Source organism: Pleurodeles waltl, chromosome 1_2 (genome assembly GCF_031143425.1).
Source record: "Pleurodeles waltl isolate 20211129_DDA chromosome 1_2, aPleWal1.hap1.20221129, whole genome shotgun sequence".
NCBI lineage: Eukaryota > Metazoa > Chordata > Amphibia > Caudata > Salamandridae > Pleurodeles > Pleurodeles waltl.
In genome coordinates, this window is record NC_090437.1 from 396,101,059 (window position 1) to 396,118,868 (window position 17,810).

The 17,810-nt window shown below is 42.2% G+C and overlaps 1 protein-coding gene across 2 annotated transcripts in view; it reads right to left on the bottom strand.

Annotated features, from left to right (window-relative positions):
• The window catches only part of ECPAS (Ecm29 proteasome adaptor and scaffold), a 790,558-nt gene that overhangs the window by 375,934 nt on the left and 396,814 nt on the right, over nt 1-17,810 (bottom strand). For both annotated transcript variants that reach the window (XM_069240017.1, XM_069240008.1), the window contains exons 26-27: nt 607-661; nt 243-357 (exon numbers count right to left, since the gene is read on the bottom strand). In XM_069240017.1, coding sequence (XP_069096118.1) covers nt 243-357; nt 607-661 — 170 coding nt within the window. The remainder of the gene's footprint in view (nt 1-242; nt 358-606; nt 662-17,810) is intronic.

Sequence of the window (17,810 nt, forward strand, 5' to 3'; positions counted from 1 at the left end):
GAAATACCTTGTTGGTGTACTGGCATGCTGCTTTCCAGCGCAGTTCTAAATGAATGTTCCAAGAGGTGATGTTTTTTATGCTAAATTTCGTTTTTTCAATACCAAATTTCTAGAAGGCACTTATTAAAAAAGTGATGAAGAGTATCAAATTAAAGGACATTTGCATAAAACGTGAGAACCTTATTATAATTTGCAATCCAAGGAAAACAACAATGACAAGCAAAGATTTAGGTTCAATGTACCTTTTTCCAGTCATAAGTGTTTCAACAAGTGTGGACACCAGTTCCTGCTGATCCTGTTCATTGCCCAGTTCGTATACCAGTCCAAGTCCTTTGGATGCAACATCTTGGCTGAGCTCTATAAAAGCATGAATTGCAATAAACTATCCACTTTTATTTTAAACAGCCAAGTTATTTCAAACACATCGACACATTAGAACTGTTCATAATTGTGGGTTACATAGTTTAACAATTTACATATTATAACCTTCAAAAAGTACGGCAGGAGAAAATTCTTTATGTGGGTTTTGCATATTTCTTCTTGAAGAAATGCAGCATAATATCAATCATAATGATATTCGGTGGAAAATAATAATGTGCTCCTTACCATCGTTATCCGAGAGGACTGAAACAAAAGCACTCTGGATCTCCTTGAGATGAGACTAGACAGAAAAAATAAGAGCAAACAACCGTTGACTTTCCGATCTGCAATATGCATTTATTTTAAAAAGTGGCTTTTAACTATTGCTCAGGGTCGGCACGAGCAAAAAGCATTAGAAAAAATGAAGAAAAGTCACACTGCTACATTGGAGATGTAAAATGCAAATACCCAGTCATTAATATAGCATTTATTATATGCTCACTATAAGGCCAAACAATGCAAATGAGGGTTAGTGAGGTTAAGCTGTCCAAGAATTACACAATGTGGTCATGTTGAGAAGGTCAGTCTGGGAGCTGTCTCTCTGATTGTCATTTGGCAAACTAGGCACTGGGTTTATTTTCAATAACATTTTGTGAAATCAAGTGAATGCGTAAAATTAAACTTCCCAGCGTATTCCTAACACGCTAAACTAAAGTAAGAAAGTAAGAACCTAAAGTACAGTAAAGAGAAACAGTAATTTTAGAACAATGATATATCCTGAATCCTGCCATATTTAAAAAATGGCATAATGAAAGTGCTGCATATTCAGAGCCTTGTCGAGATCAGAAACCTGGCCCTAAGCACAGCCCATTTGAAAAACAGAGCCTAGCAGACCGTGGGAATAGTCAAAGACTTGACACAAATAGATCCCCAGTATAATCAGAAAGATGGCAATATAAGTTCCTTGGTAGAATCCAAAACCTAACATAATATGAGCCCTGCCACAATCTGGGAATTCATCATCAGAGCTGTGATACAATGAGAACACTGCCATCATTTTTAATCTCACTGCATGGTACTAAATGTACCACATGTTTTTTTTTAGTTTGTTTTTTTACTGAACAAGTAGATTTCGGAAGCATATCGTCCCTTGAGCAATTTGAAATTTTATAACATTCTAGAACAATGACATAAAAATAAAACATCATTTGATTTTATTGTACATTAATGCCAAGTGCAGATAACTGACCTAGGTGGTTGATGAAAAAGCACTTCTACAAAGGATGCAGAGGTAGAAAATAATATGCTTTGTGATAGAAAAAGAGCATTCTATTTGTTTCCCTCGAGGTTCACTGTTAATATTTGCTCTATGCAGAGTCAGCTACAATTTCCAGGGCTGTTGAGCATATCAGCGACAAAAGGTATGTCAATTAGTATAGAGCCTGAACCCACCCTTAATATGAAGGTATTCATTATGGCTCATAATATATCAAAAAGTTCAGATCACATTCTATATATATGGGATTTTATACAGCACAACCATAACTATAGACTATCGGAGCATTGTACAATAGAGGGAAACGGGAGAATACAAAATGAAAGCAAGGAGGCCTGGCTCACATACTGGGATGTAAGCAGGGTTTTCACTGGCATCCATTTGTTTGGTGCGCAATCAAATTAGTTGCTTAACCAGGGCTGGTCCTAAGCTTCTTCGTGAACTGGTCGGGGAAGGAGATGGTGCACCGGATACTAAATGCAGATACTTATTGCATACCAAGAGAAGACCTGCTTTCCTGCTTCCTTACTTTTTTACTTGAACCTCGTTGTATCAAGCCTGCTAATGTCCTCACTGTTTGTGTTGCATTCACTTTGTTCACAAAATTGAGTGAGAGCCACTAGTCAAATAATTATTAATCACAAAAGGAGAAGGGAGAAAATATCAGTACTGATATAATACAGGTATTTTGTCGTGGTCAATAGCTCTCACAAGCTTGTTTCAACAAAATAACCTAATTTTTTCTTTATAACGTGATGGAGTAAATAGGCTCCTAAATTAAATCAGGGTCCCAAGAATGTAGTCGTGAGACAAAAGTGTACCATAAAAATGTCAATCAATGTAGGGCATTACACCAGTTTTAATTATATCAATATCTAATTGCATGCGTAAAATCAGATTCATCACTTAGTGACACTCCTGCATGTATAGTCAACTAGGTTCATGGAACAAGTGGGAGCACAAGGCGTTTCAATAATGTATTGATCAATGGTCATGAACACACCCAACCCTTTGAAGAACTGAAAGCTTTGTTGGGAGCAAGATGTGAGTAGCCTTGAGGATGAAGACTAGATGGAGGCTAAAATACCTTATGCTATCTTCCCATCTAAGGCTAACACAAATTAAGTACTTTCACCCATCTAGTATGATCCACAAAAGCTCTAGGGAGTGGCCAACATACAAAATGCGAGTTGTTCTTGCTGCATCTTCACCACAAGTTCCAGCTGCCATGTGATATGAGAAGGCCTTGTGGCAGCAAGAAATCAGAGAATGTTTTTTACTACCTTTGGGTTGAGGGAAGCTGTGGGAATTTCAATCAACTCTCACCCAAAGCAAGCCATACCTGGAATTATGGGGAGTTGAATGGATCCTGTAGAACCTGAGCCATCTTTGCTATAGATGCCACTATCAATATAAAAGACATAGTTCACCATTTGAAATGTGTGGAAGACACTTTGCACATGAGTCGCTCCAAGGCATGGAATGCTGTGCCAAGGCAGTGGAATATATGGATATAGTAGGAGTCTGTAAAAAGAAATATAAAATGATCTTGGTTCTTGATGGTGTCATTTCCAAAATATATTGCCTGATATGTAATAGTATGGTATTCTCCTATTTTACCAAAAGTGTACTATTGTTTGATGAGAAAGAATGACTGGGAATAGGAGCTGCTCTACCAATTGCTGTCAGTGTTTGTTTTGTGTTTTCCCTTAACAACAAAATATAAGTATGGTCATATTTAGAATGTACAATTTAGCAAAGAAGGTGGGTGCTACAATAGAAACCACTCATGCTACACAACAAACGTTAATAGTGAGAAGTACGTCAGTAATACCACATATACTGTTTTCGTATGATCTGGAGCACTCCAAATAGGCAAATCACACGAAAGAGTTTTGCAACAAAAGGTATTACAAATTTAATATGGTGCAAAAATATGAATTCATTGCTAGTTGTATACACAGGGCTCAGTTTAAAATATAGAGATCAACTATCAAGTTGTAAGTCCGATACAAAGAGAAAACATCGAACAGTTTCAGAATACAAAAGTGGTTCCGACAGGCGATGGAAAAACAACAGAGAAAAAGTAAACTCTTTGCTCTGTGACGTCTGATCCCCAGGCACAGCCAACAAGTGTTGCGTCTACTAGACATCCTCAGGGGCTTCTTGCACTACGTAATAAACACTTCAAATAACTGGCAATAAGGCAATTCAGGTGCAACATAAGCACGTGTTAGTGATACACAGGGCCCCTTTAAAAAAACGTAATGTCGTCAGAAAACCGTATTTGCATACTGCACCTCCAGCCAACAGCAGTAACTCAATCCTACCACAGGTATCAGAATCAAACTCCGCACATAACCCAAATCTGTCAATCAGAATAACATCCACGCTGAGCTCTGCATCTGCGTTGAAGGGCGCAGAAAGAAAGGGGGTGTCAACGCAGTCTGTGCCTATATGTGGCTCGGTGCAGTCATTTCCAGAGGTGGATCAAGATTGCTGTAGAGTATGATGGCACCACCGGTTATAAAAAAAAAAAAATCGAATACCGTTGGGTACCTGAGGATATTCAAAAGGTAAAGAATTTGCAATTATAAGTATATAACAGAACATATATGTTATTCAATAAATGAGGGAGTGCCCTTCGGAACATAGTCTCTAACTGGATGTTTTGCTGATATTACTTCACGGACCTTCAACAATGCTCAGACAAAAAGCAGCTGCCTAGCCCCTTCAACACTGCAAACACCTCCTGCAGTTTCTTAAACAAAATATTAACAACGGTTTTGAAAGTCACAGACATCTCCCGTAAAAGCTATAAATCTAGGCTGCGTACGCCCACATAGTTGGGACTGGATGAATGCACACTGACGAGAGAAGTCTGAGGGTTTAAATGTAGCTGAATTCAGATTACCAATCGACCAGAAAACAAATGAAGTTTAGCTGGACCAGCAACAGAGTTGTTGTCATTTTCTCCAGTATATTAAACAATTAAGTAATATTGGAGGTACGCTTGGTGTATCCTAAATTTAGCTAGTAAATGGAAGGTTTATTAATCAAGATGGGTGATCCTTCATTATTTTACTGCCTTCAGACTAAGCCACATCTGAAAGACACATTCACAAAAGCAGCCATCTTAAGTGGCAACATTTTACAGCACTCGATCACTATATTCTCTAGTGAAACAACCTTGAATGTTTCTCTTGGTAGTTTGACTGGTGACTTCCATGTGCTTTTACGTGTCACACAGAGGCCCTTACTAACATTAATGCAGTCTTGTATCAGCAATTTTATCATTAACGTTATCTTATATCCTCTGGCACTATTGTACCATGGGATGTAATTTCTCATGGTGCTCTAGTGGGCAGGCAATGGTGCGCCAAGTTTAAAAAAATTGTATGAACTCCAAGCGTTCTGAATTTCTTCTGAGAAATATTTTTTCTTGGCTTCTTGGATTTGTAATCAGTGATGGTTTAGTCCATTGGTTTTCTAGTCTGTGGGTTTTTTGTTTTGCTATGCCCTAGGGTTGTCGAGCTGCAGCTTTTAGCACCCTCAGTCCTTCAGAGCAGCTACTTACCGGTAATAATAGTTTTGAGCCTGAAACTTCTCTACATTCACATGCTGTACATTATTCCTCCCTTTACAGCTTGGATCTGGAAACTGTGTGTAAGAGGTAAACGTTGTTTATTTATGGGCCCTGACCATAGATGGAGTTGGAAGGACATCCATATGATATCTTCTGATTTTTTTTTTTTTAGCATCAACCCCCCCCCCTTCATGCAGTTGGCAAGGTTGTATGTCAATCTAGAGAAGTTTCAAGCTGCAAACCTATTGTTACAGGTAAGTACTTTATTTTGCAAGATTAATCTCCGTTATATTCACATGTTCAGCATTGATTTTAAAGTGGTAGTATCCCGCAGTGGAGAATGGTTATTAAACGTAGAGATCCACAAACAGCTGTTTAAGTATATTTAGTCCGCTCTGGCCCTCTCTTCTTGGCGAGTCATCCACACAAAGGTGTTTAGTAAAAGTTTGATCTTAAGTCCATGTAGCTGCTCTGCAAATTTCTTGCAGAGATAAGTCCCCTAATGAAACCACTTAGTTTCTTGTGGAATGGTTTCCTAAGTAAATCTTACACTCTTAATTAAACAGCATGGTTAGGTAGTCTGAACTATCTATCTTACTATTGTTCGCTTGGATACAGATGTCCCATTTGCTTTGGCAGCACATGCCACAAAACTGCTGATTTATCTCGGTTATGTTACTTTACAATAATAAAAACATGTAACTGTTCTTGCTACACCTAGCATGTGCAGAGCTCTATCAGCATGTGTGTTTGCTTAGTGAAAAAAGCATGTAGATTATTGGACTGGCTAAAGCAAAACCATCAAACAACCTTGGTAAGCATTGCAATACAACTTCAGATAGATATAATCTTAGTGAGGCATACAATTGGCAACAAGAGCCTCGTGTGATTGCATTTGTATGGGTTTCCATTATATTCTCTACATTTTACCATTATATAAATATTCCCCCCTTTAAAAGGGAAAGGGGGGGGGGGCGGCTGTCTGTGTGTGTTTGTTGTGTGTGTTTTGCTTGCCTCATTAGAAAGTATGAAAACCATGTTTGTCATGCCCATGGAGGTGCGTCAATAATCAATGTCATCTTTCTAGCTGTATTTGCTAATCACACTAGTTACAAATGGTACTGAAAGAAAAGGCAGGGAAAATATCTAATAATAGTTCATCGACAGACCATTGCACTTGGTCTGTGGGTGGGTGCCGGAAAATAAACTTTCAGCCTTTTGCTTTTCCTACAATCTAAATAGATCTAGGTCTGGTGTACCCATGTTTTGAAAATTAAGTTTATTGTTTCGTTGGTTAATTCCCACGTGTGAGACACTCTCTTAGCTTGTCTGCCTTTTTGTTTTTCTCCCCTGGAAGGTGGACATTAACTACCATTATGTTTTTTGCTGGTAGCCCAATTCAATATTTCTTGGGCTCTTTTGAAAGAAGGCACGCTTTTGTTCCTCTTTGGTTGCTTGATTTAGAATATTGTCACAGTTGTTGCCTGCTTGTATTTTAACAGTCTTGTCCTCTATTTGCAAGAGAAGGGCTTTCAAGGGCAGAAGAACAACTTACTTTCAGTAATACTATTTCCAGTGGCGACTGTCTAACCGCAGATTCTTCACCTTGTGAATACAGCTCAGACGCCAGACTGGATCCAGAGAATTTTCACAGCAATTTTTTCTTGTCGTTAGGTGGTGTTGTAGGGTTCCTCATCAGATCCATTCCGTCAATTAAGTGATGTTGGGAACCCTACATATTTATGGTTCCGAGCTGACAGACTGATTCCACTGTTTTCTTGCTGAAGGCAGATAGTGGGATGTAAGATATTTTTACCTTGGGTCCATTTGTATGAGCTCCTCCAATACTGTCTTATTGATCATAAAATCAACTGAAGTGACAACATGGGCAATTTTGACTCAATATTGGTACTAGTTCGATCTGTATGGGATCAGCTTTGCTGTGTTTGTTATGAAGAGTATAGGTACTGGTTCTTAAAGAATACACCCCAGCACTGAAACATTTGACTAGAATAGGTATGATTTTTTTAACTGCACTTTTCTAACATGGGTGTGTGTCTCTACCAGACAACTGTTTCAGACCGAGTATGATTTTCATTCTACTAGAACATGATGCCTTATTAACCCTCACCGTTTCTTATACTAGGCATGATTCGTAAAGTAGGTACACTGGTGATGTTTCACTGGTTGTTGCGATCTTGTATGACTAATGCATGAGCTAATAGTGAGTTGCATTGGACCTCTCACCAATCAATGGTATGAGTAACAGTACTCAGCCTTCGGATATAAGATGAAGTGTTTTACTGTCTATTGTTGCCACACACTGACCCTTCAAAAGTCAAGGTTCCATTGTTTCACTCTTTCTGATTGAGTGACCTCATGCATACTGTTGTTGGACAGTCTTTTCTTGTGCTCATAAACCTTCAATGTATGTACGGGCACTGAGCTGTGATGAACTCGGATGATGATTTTCATTTCCTTTTATTATACAATGATTTAATACCTCGTAGTTCTTCCTGTTAAGCAAGTGAACTCACAATTAGGTGATGAGTTACTCATTGATAGCTTAATGGAAGTTTACAGTATGTAAAAGCACAGGACTTAAAAATGTTGTTTTTATTTCTGTTTCTCTTATGTGTAGGCCTAGAGGTCAGATGATTAAGCATTAACTAACCCCTTGGGTGCCGTGGAGAGCTGGGCTCGCCCTCGCCCACGGTTGCCATGAGCCGAGGACGAGCCCAGCTAGCGCTCACCCCCGTAGGCCTCCCACCCACAACCCCCCCCATCAGTGACGTCTGATGACATCAGCACGCAATTGCGTGCGGACTTCATCAGAGGTCACCTCCCATCGCGCTGGAAGCATGCTTCCAGCGCGATTGATGCAGAAGAGAAATGCTCAGCATTTCTCTTCCGCTCAGGAGGAGGAGGCCAGCAGAGGCATGAAAGGAAAGGAAAGGACTTTCCTCTCATGTCTTTGCAAGCATTTCTGCTGCCTGATCACGATGCGAACGGGCAGCAGAAATGCCCACTAGACACCAGGGTATTGTTTTTTTTTTTATACCTACACAGAAGGTGAGCGGCCGCTTGGGCAAGGGCTGCTCCCCAGGGGGCCCCAATTATTTTTAGGCCATTACAGGAACGTTTTTTTGTTTGTTTTTTTAATATACTTACGCATAAGGGGAGCGGCCCCTTGGGCAAGAGCCACTCCCCAGGGTGGCGAAATATTTGTAGGCGTCCCCCCCCCCCCAGACAGATAGGCCTATTATAATTAGGCAAATCTGCCCCGGGGGAGGGGGGGGTGGTTTGAAACCTCTAGACACCAGCGATATATATTTGTTTAATTTACTTTATGTTTTATCTATGGGGAGCGACCCCTTAGGCAAGGGTAACTCCCCTGGGGGGCAAATTGCATTTAGGCCATTTCTGCCCCCCAGATCAGCCAATGTTTATTAGGCTAATCTGCCCCCAAGGGGGGGCAGAAACCACTAGACACCCGGGATTAAAAAAAAAAAAAATTATACTTGCGCAAAAGGGGAGCGGCAGGGGGGCAAAATATTTTTACACCTTTTATGCCCTGCCCCAACCCCCCGGGGGTGGATTGTTCTATTATAATTAGGCCGATCTCCCCCAAGGGGGCAGAAATCCCTTGACACCAGGGATATATTTTTGTTTATGTTTACTTTTGTATTTTATATATGGGGTGCAACCTGTTAGGAACCAGTGTGTGTGTATATGTGTGTGTTTTGTTTGGGGGGGCAGCCCCTTGGGCAAGGGTCGCTCCCCATGAGGGCACAGTACTGTTGGTCATATCTGCCCCCCCCCCCCCCCTGGGGGCAGATCAGCCTATTTTTGGAAGGCCCATCCGCCCCCAAGTGGGCAGAAAACCCACCAGGGAAGATTTTTGTTTCACCCCAAATAAATGAGGCCAAAGTTGTTCTGCCCACCAGTGGGCAGATGTGGCAATTACCTCTGATCCACACCTGGGGGGTGGCGTGTGTGGGGGGGGGGGGGGGGGGGGGGGGGGCTAGAAAGTCTACTAGTTGCCAGCGAATTAAAAAAAAAAAATAGTGTGGTGGTGGCTACCAACCATTATGGGCATGGTTATGCCCCCACCCCAACTGAAGGGGGTAACAGTCTTTCAGCTCTCCCCCGCACACTAAAACATCTTGTCCTCTTGCTTGCCGTGGGATATTTGATTATTTTGGGTTTTGGTTTTACATCTGGTCCAAGAGAGCTTGGCTCACTCAAAATCTTCCTACTTGGAATGGTGAGGGTTGCACTTTTTGGACTTTGTGACTCTGCCATGTAGAAACATCCACAAGAACTAGACACATCTAAAAACTAAACATCTGGGTGAGTCCAGGATGGTGTGCTTCACATGCACCCCGGGCCATTTTCTTACCCACAATGCCCTGCAAACCTCTAACTTTGCTGGAAATCACACATTTTTCCCACATTTTTGTGATGGAACATTCCGGAATCTGCAGGAATCCACAAAATTCCTACCACCCAGCATTGTCTCATCTACACCGATAAAAATTCTGCAGCACTTGTCAGCCTAAAAATGTTTTTCATTTTTTTCAAACTGCCCTTTGTGACCCGCTTTGGTTCCCCCTCAATTTTGACATGTTTTTTGCTCTTCCCTGTCACAGGCTCTTGGCCCACTTACACAAGTGAGGTATCATTTTTACCGGGAGACTGAGGGGAACATTGGGTGGTAGGAAATTTGTCTCGATGCGGTGATCCCACACAGAAATGTAGGAAAAACGTGATTTTTTTTCTTTAGCTTAAGTTGAGGTTTGCTGAGGATTCTGGATAAGAAAACATTGGGGGATCCACGCCTCCCTGGATTCCCTCGGGTGTCTAGTTTTCAGAAATGTTTGGGTTTGGTAGGTTTCCCTATATGGCGGCTGAGCCCAGGACCAAAAATGCAGGGGCCCCCCGCAAAAACAGGTAGTTTAGTATTGGATAATTTTGATGTATCCACATAGTGTTTTGGGGCATTTCCTTTCGCGGGCACTAGGCCTACCCACACAACTGAGGTACCAATTTGATTAGGAGACTTGGGGGAACGCTGGGTGGAAGGAAATTTGTGGCCCCTCTCAGATTCTAGAACTTTCTGTCACCAAAATGGGAGGAAAAAGTGTTTTTTTAGCTAAATTTTGAGGTTTGCAAAGGATACTGAGTAACAGAACCTGGTGAGAGCCCCACAAGTCACCCCATCCTGGATTCCCCTAGGTGTCTAGTTTTAAAAATGCACAGGTTTGGTAGGTTTCCCTAGGTGCCAGCTGAGCTAGAGGCCGAAATCTACAGCTAGGCACTTTGCAAAAAACACATCAGAGTTCAATGTAAAAATGTCATGTGTCCATATTGCGTTTCCTGAAGCGAGCATTAGGCCTACCCACACAAGTGAGGTACCATTTTTTAATCGGGAGACATGGGGGATCACGGAATAGCAAAACATGTGTTATTGCCCCTTGTCTTTCTCTACATTTTTTCCTTCAAAATGTAAACTGTGTGTAAAAAAGACATCTCTTTGAGAAATGCCCTGTAATTCACATGCTAGTATGGGCACCCCGGAATTCGGAGATGTGCAAATAACCACTGCTTCTCAACACTCCATCTTGTGCCCATTTTGGAAACCCAAAGGTTTTCTTGATACCTATTTTTCACTCTTTATATTTCAGCAAATGAATTGCTGTATACCCGGTATAGAATGAAAACCCACTACAAGGTGCAGCTCATTTATTGGCTGAGTACCTAGGGTTCTTGATAAACCTACAAGCCCCGCAACCAGAAGAGACCAGCAGACGTAACGGTATATTGCTTTAAAAAAATCTGACATCGCACAAAAAAGTTACACAGTAAAACGTGGAGAAAAATGGCTGTTTTTTTAACTTCAATGTCAATATTTTTTCTACACAAATTACCCCTTGCTAAGTTCAGAATGTTGTCTACTTTTCAGAAATGTTTAGCTTTCTGGGATCCAGCATTGGTTTCACACCCATATCTGTCACTAACTGGAAAGAGGCTGAAAGCACAAACAATAGTAAAAATGGGGTATGTCCCAGTAAAATGCCAAAATTGTGTTGAAAAATGTGGTTTTCTGATTCAGGTCTGCCTGTTCCTGAAAGCTGGGTAGATGGTGATTTTAGCACCGCAAACCCTTTGTTGATGCCATTTTCAGGGAAAAAACCACAAGCCTTCTTCTGCAGCCCTCTTTTGCCATTCTTTAAAAAAAAAAAAAAAAAAAAAAAATGTTGTTGTATTTTGGCTAATTTCTTGGTCTCCTTCAGGGGAACCCACAAACTCTGGGAACCTCTAGAATCCCTAGGATGTTGGAAAACAAGGACGCAGATTTGGCATGGGTAGCTGATGTGGACAAAAAGTTATGAGGGCCTAAGTGCGAACTGCCACAAATAGCCAAAAAAATGCCTGGCACCTGAGGGGGAAAAGGCCTGGCAGGGAAGGGAATAAGAGAATAACAGTCACATAGGATCGAAACGTCAACGAATCCCTTCCTCTTGATTGTTGCGTGTAATTTAACTTCAAGGGATTCCACACTGACGTATGCAAACCTTGTTCTGAATTTTATCAATCAATGCATACAACTACTGTGAATTGTACAGTGTCTTATCTAAATTCTTTGTAAATATAATCAACACTGGAGCACTCACCTTCTGCACTATGATCACTTATTTTGTTTATTGGTACACTTGATTTGAATGGATAAGTTACTTACCTTACCTCGGGTACACAGATCTCCTCCAGTTGTCAGGACAACCTCACAAGAGGCTGCCATGCAGACCGGATCTTCTCCACAGGTTAGGGTGGAAAATTCTGCATCCCAACCTTCCCTCGCTGAGCTTGACAGCATGGCTCCTGAATTCCTGCAATATGGACATCTAGGACTCTCGCAGGAATTCATGGATATTTTAAAGGAGTCTAAAAGACCATCAACACGACGCTCCTATGGGTTCAAATGGAAGAGGTCTTACATGTGGTGCCGGCAGCATGATTGCAATCCTATTTTGGCCCAGGAGGAGGTTATCTTACCGTACCTGTTACATCTTGCGAAGTCAGGGTTGCAGTTTTCCTCCATTAAGGTACATTTATCTGCCATTACAGCTAATCGTAAGTCACCCTCTCAAAAGTCTTTCTTTACTATGCCAGTGGTTAAGGATTTCTTAGAGGGCTTGAAAAAAGTTTTTCCACCAATTCGGAAACCCTCACCTCCATGGGAACTGAATGTGGTCTTGTCTAGACTTATGGGCGCTCCTTTTGAGCCCATCCACAAAGCTTCTTTGCAACACCTTACGTGGAAGACAGATTTTCTGGTAGCCATTACTTCGGCTAGAAGGATCAGTGAGATTCAGGCTCTATGTTCAAGGGAACCCTTCATGGTTTTCCACGATAACAGAGTAGCTCTAAGAGCCCACCCATCGTTTTTGCCTAAGGTGGTGTCAGACTTCCACATTAACTAAATATTATCACTTCCAACATTTATTCCTAAACCTGTTACTCCGGCAGAGAAAGCCTTGCACTCCCTGGACCTTAAGAGAGTACTCAAATCTTACCTTGATAAGACTAAGTCAATCAGAAAATCTGATTGCTTATTTGTTAATTATGGACATATGAGAACAGGGAGAGCGGCCTCAAAACAGACTATTTCCAGATGGATAGTTTTGTGTGTTGTGACTGAAATATCAATTGGCTAACAAGCAATTGTTGGCTAAGCCTAAAGACCACTCCACGAGAGGGAAAGCAGCAACTGCTGCCCCTATTAAGAGTGTACCCATCTCCGAAATTTGCAAAGCTGCCTGTAGGAAGTTGGCTCTGTATATACTATCTCAAAGTATGAGATAGTGTGCACAGAGTGCAAGGGTTTCCCTTAGAGATAAGATAGTGGCAAAATTAGATAATTCTAATGCTCTATTTTGCGGTAGTGTGGTCGACCAGTAGGCTTATCAGAGGGTAGTGTTAAGCATTTGTATACACATAGGCAATAAATGAGGAACACACACTCAAAGACTTAACTCCAGGCCAATAGTTTTTACATAGAAAAATATATTTTCTTAATTTATTTTTAGAACCACAAGTTCAAGATTTGAAGTAAATACATAAAATGCAAGGTACTCCACACAGGTAAGTTAGGAACTTTGAATTAGAGCAATAGTAGACACAGTTTTAGTAAAAATGGCAATAAGCTATTTTAAAAGTGGACACTGTGCAAAAATCAACAGTTCCTGGGGGAGGTAAGTAATGGTTAGTTTGTCAGTTAAGTAAGACACTTACAAGTATAAGTTCCTGGGCATAGGCAGCCCACAGTTGGGGGTTCAAGGCAACCCCAAAGTTACCACACCAGCAGCACAGGGCCAGTCAGGTGCAGAGGTCAAAGAGGTGCCCAAGACACATAGGCGCCTATGAAGAACAGGGGTGCTCTGGTTCCAGTCTGCCAGCAGGTAAGTACCCGTGTTCTCGGAGGGTAGACCAGGGGGGTTTTGTAGAGCACTGAGGGGAGGGGGGGGGGGGGGGAAGTGACAGAAGTAGGAACACAAAACACACCCTCAGCGGCACAGGGGTGGCCAGGTGCAGTGTGCAAAGCAGGCATCGGATTTTGTATTAGAATCAGTGGAGGGACCCGGGGGTCACTCTAGTGGTGCAGGCAGGGCACAGGGGGGCTTCTCGGGCCAGCCACCATCTTGGCTAGGCAGGGGGTCGCCTGATAGTCGCTCCTGCACTGGAGTTCGGTTCCTTCAGGTCCTGGGGGCTGCGGGTGCAGTGTTGGTTCCAGGCGTCGGGTTCCTTGTTACAGGCAGTCGCGGTCAGGGGGAGCCTCTGGATTCTCTCTGCATGCGTTGCTGTGGAGGTACAGGGGGGTCGTCTCGGGCTACTCACGAGGTCGCAGTTGCCTGGGAGTCCTTCCTGTAGTGTTGGTTCTCTGGAGCTCGAGCCGGGGGTGTCGGGTGCAGAGTGTGAAGTCTCACGCTTCCAGCGGGAATAGTGAGGTCTTTAAAAGTTGCAAGAAAGTTGCTAAGTTGTTGCTGGTTTTGAACAGAGCCGCTGTTCACTGGAGTTTCTTGGTCCTTTGGTTCAGGGCAGTCCTCTGAGGCTTCAGAGGTCGCTGGTCCCCGTCGGATGAGTCTCTGTGCAGGTTCTTTGAGTCTGGAGACAGGCCGGTAGGGCTGGGGCCAAGACAGTTGTCATCTCCGTTGTCTCTGCAGGGCTTTCAGGTCAGCAGTCCCTTCTCGTTTCAGGTTGCAGGAATCTGATTTCCTGGGTTCTGGGGTGCCTCTAAATACTAAATTTAGGGGTGTGTTTAGGTCTAGGGGGCAGAAGCAAATGGCTACTGTCCTGGAGGGTGGCTACACCCTCTTTGTGCCTCCTCCCTGAGGGAAGGGGGGCACATCCCTAATCCTATTGGGGGAATCCTCCAATCTCAAGATGGAGTATTTCTAAAGGCAGGTGTCACCTCAGCTCAGGATAACTTAGGGGCTGTCCTGAATGGTGGGTGACTCCTCCTTGTTTTTCTCATTACCTCCTCAAGCCTTGCCGCCAAAAGTGGGAGCAGTGGCCGGAGGGGCGGGCATCTCCACTAGCTGGGATGCTGTAACAAAAGGCATGAGCCTTTGAGGCTCACCGCTAGGTGTTACAGTTCCTGAAGGGGGAGGTGAGAATCACCTCCACCCAGTACAGGCTTTGTTCCTGGCCACAGAGTGACAAAGGCACTCTCCCCATGTGGCCAGCAACCCATCTGGTTGTGGCAGGCTGGCAGAAACCGGTCAGCCTAGCACTAGGAGTCGGACTGGTATTCAGGGGCTGGTGCATTTTACAATAAATTCCACACTGGTATCAGTGTGCATTTAATGTGCTGAGAAGTGTGATCCCAAACTTCCCAGATTTCAGTGTAGCCATTATGGAACGGTGGAGTTACTCCCAGACCATATACTCTTATGGCTACCCTGCACTTACAATGTCTAAAGTTTTGCTTAGACACTGTAGGGGCATAGTGCTCATGCACCAATGCCCTCACCTGTGGTATTGTGCACCCTGCCTTAGGGCTGTAAGGCCTGCTAGAGGGTTGACTTACCTATGCCACAGACAGTGTGAGGTTGGCATGGCACCCTGAGGGGAGTGCCATGTCGACTTAGTCATTTTCTCCCCATCAGCACACACAAGCTGTGAGGCAGTGTGCATGTGCTGAGTGAGGGGTGCCCAGGGTGGCAGAAGACATGCTGCAGCCCTTAGAGACCTTCCCTGGCAACAGGGCCCCTGGTACCAGGGGTACCAGTTACAAGGGACTTACCTGAGGGCCAGGGTTGTGCCAATTGTGGAGACAAAGGTACAGTTTAGGGAAAGAACACTGGTGCTGGGGCCTGGTTAGCAGGGTCCCAGCACACTTTCAAATCATAACTTAGAATCAGCAAAGGCAAAAAGTCAGGGGGTAACCATGCCAAGGAGGCATTTCCTTACATCTCTTGTACTCTCAATCCTTGGTTAGCCTCTGACATGGAATTGCTTCTTAAAGCTGTAAACTAATACTGTGTGTAATTTGTTACACTGGCACTGACAAGGCAAGCAGCTCAAGGACTAGTGTCTTTCCACTCAATCAGTACATCCTCATAACTACCAACCGTGCAGGCAAAAAAACAAAAAGAAACAAAAAAAAATGAGGCATTAGAGGTCAAAGTATTTTATTCTTAAATCATCAGCAGACTACCTCTTACGATTTTCACCTTTCCCTAGCTTGGGGACACAGAAGCAAAGAAAACTAACCTGTACGCCATCCACAGAGAAGCTCAGCTCACAAAGCGAAATCCACATCAGATTACACAACAATGTACAACAGGAGGCCTAGGATACCTTTTTGACTAATTCCACGCTATATAAATGTTTAAAAAAATAATAGAATAAGCCTATATCCATCATGTGTATTAGACACAACCCCTGCACCACCACATATACAACATAGCTCCAAAGTATGCAGTTGGTTAACACTGCAGTAGGTTATATTCATAGTGTATGAAGCCACAAGTTATACCCATACTAGACCATCCTTCAACAATATATATTAGACAACGCCTAACTCATTCACACGCACAACACAGACAGCACAGCTCCATGACATCTATTAGTTAAGCATTGACCACATCAACAACACTTATTAGTTTTACATTTACAACTACACCAATAGAACACATTAAAGCATAAAACTCAGATCATACAGACAACAGAGCATCAAGTCATACATTAGGCTAACCTCTCACCATCCAAACATCACACCCACAATGTTACATTCATATTTTGCCCTATACCAAAAAAACACAGAACTATTCCAAACCACACAAGTGGCCAAGTGTTTGCAACCTCAACGGCACTTTCACTTCCTCCTAGCAATCCTTGCATCAAACATCCAGAAGAAAGTATGTTACACACAACAAACCTACATGCACATATCAAAACTTCAAAGTCAATTAACAAAGATATATACAAACTGCCAAACCTAAAAAGGAAAAACTGTGCACTTTTAGCAGGAAAAAAAGAAATGTAAAGTGTTCAGCACGCACATTCCTACACATAACGCTCCACAGAGATCCAAAAATGATCATGAGGAAGAGGATGTGGTATAAGGGCCAAAGCTGCCAACCTTAAAACTTGGGATCCAGGTTTGAGTCTCAACATCGGCTCAATATCCTTTGATTCTTGCAAATCACTTAATCTGCCTGTGCCCAAGGACAGTGTCTGGATATCCTCAAAGATGATTAGCAGCATTATACAAATCCAAGTATTAAGTATCATGCCAGCCAGTAGCAAATCCAATGTTATACCTTGCTAAGCAGTATTTATTAAGTTCATTCGGTCTAGAAATCTAGTCCATTTAAAATAATAATAACAATCATACTTAAAAAAAAGGATGTAGTAAAAACATGATAACAATGTAAAACCAATAGACGTCAAAACAGTGTAACAATAAGAACAACAAAACAAAGCATTTCATCAAGTATATAAATACAATAAAATAAAACATGAATAGATATAGTAAAAAAGGGGACAGAGCTAAAAACTAAAATATAGGACTTTTTGTCTGGAGGACCAGTATGCACAACCAAAAGACAAAAAAGACAAAAAATAGTCTGGTTGGACTAAAAGAAGACATTATCAGAGTACCAATCAAAGAAAACAACAGGAAAACTATATGAGAAGGCTATATGAGCTTGTGCAGTCTTGGTAGTCATAAGGAAGGCAACAAATTCATAATGGAAATTTCCAACTAAAAACAATACAAAAAGGATAAAAAGAGAAGATTAAAATCCTTCTAAAAACAAGTATAGAAATGGCTCAGGAGCCTTTGGGTGCAATGAACTTGCGACGGATGTACCAGGCCTCCGATAAATATTTGGTAACTGGAATGGCAACCCTGGGAGAAAAATCATGCGTACAGATTCTAATGGCTGTTACTCTGTCCTGAAATGACATGTTTTTACAGAGGGGAATAATCCACCTCTTTCTTGGTGTCTTGTACAAAGGGCAGAAGAATAATACATGCTCTGATGTTTCTTTACAATGTTGACAGAAGATACACCTATC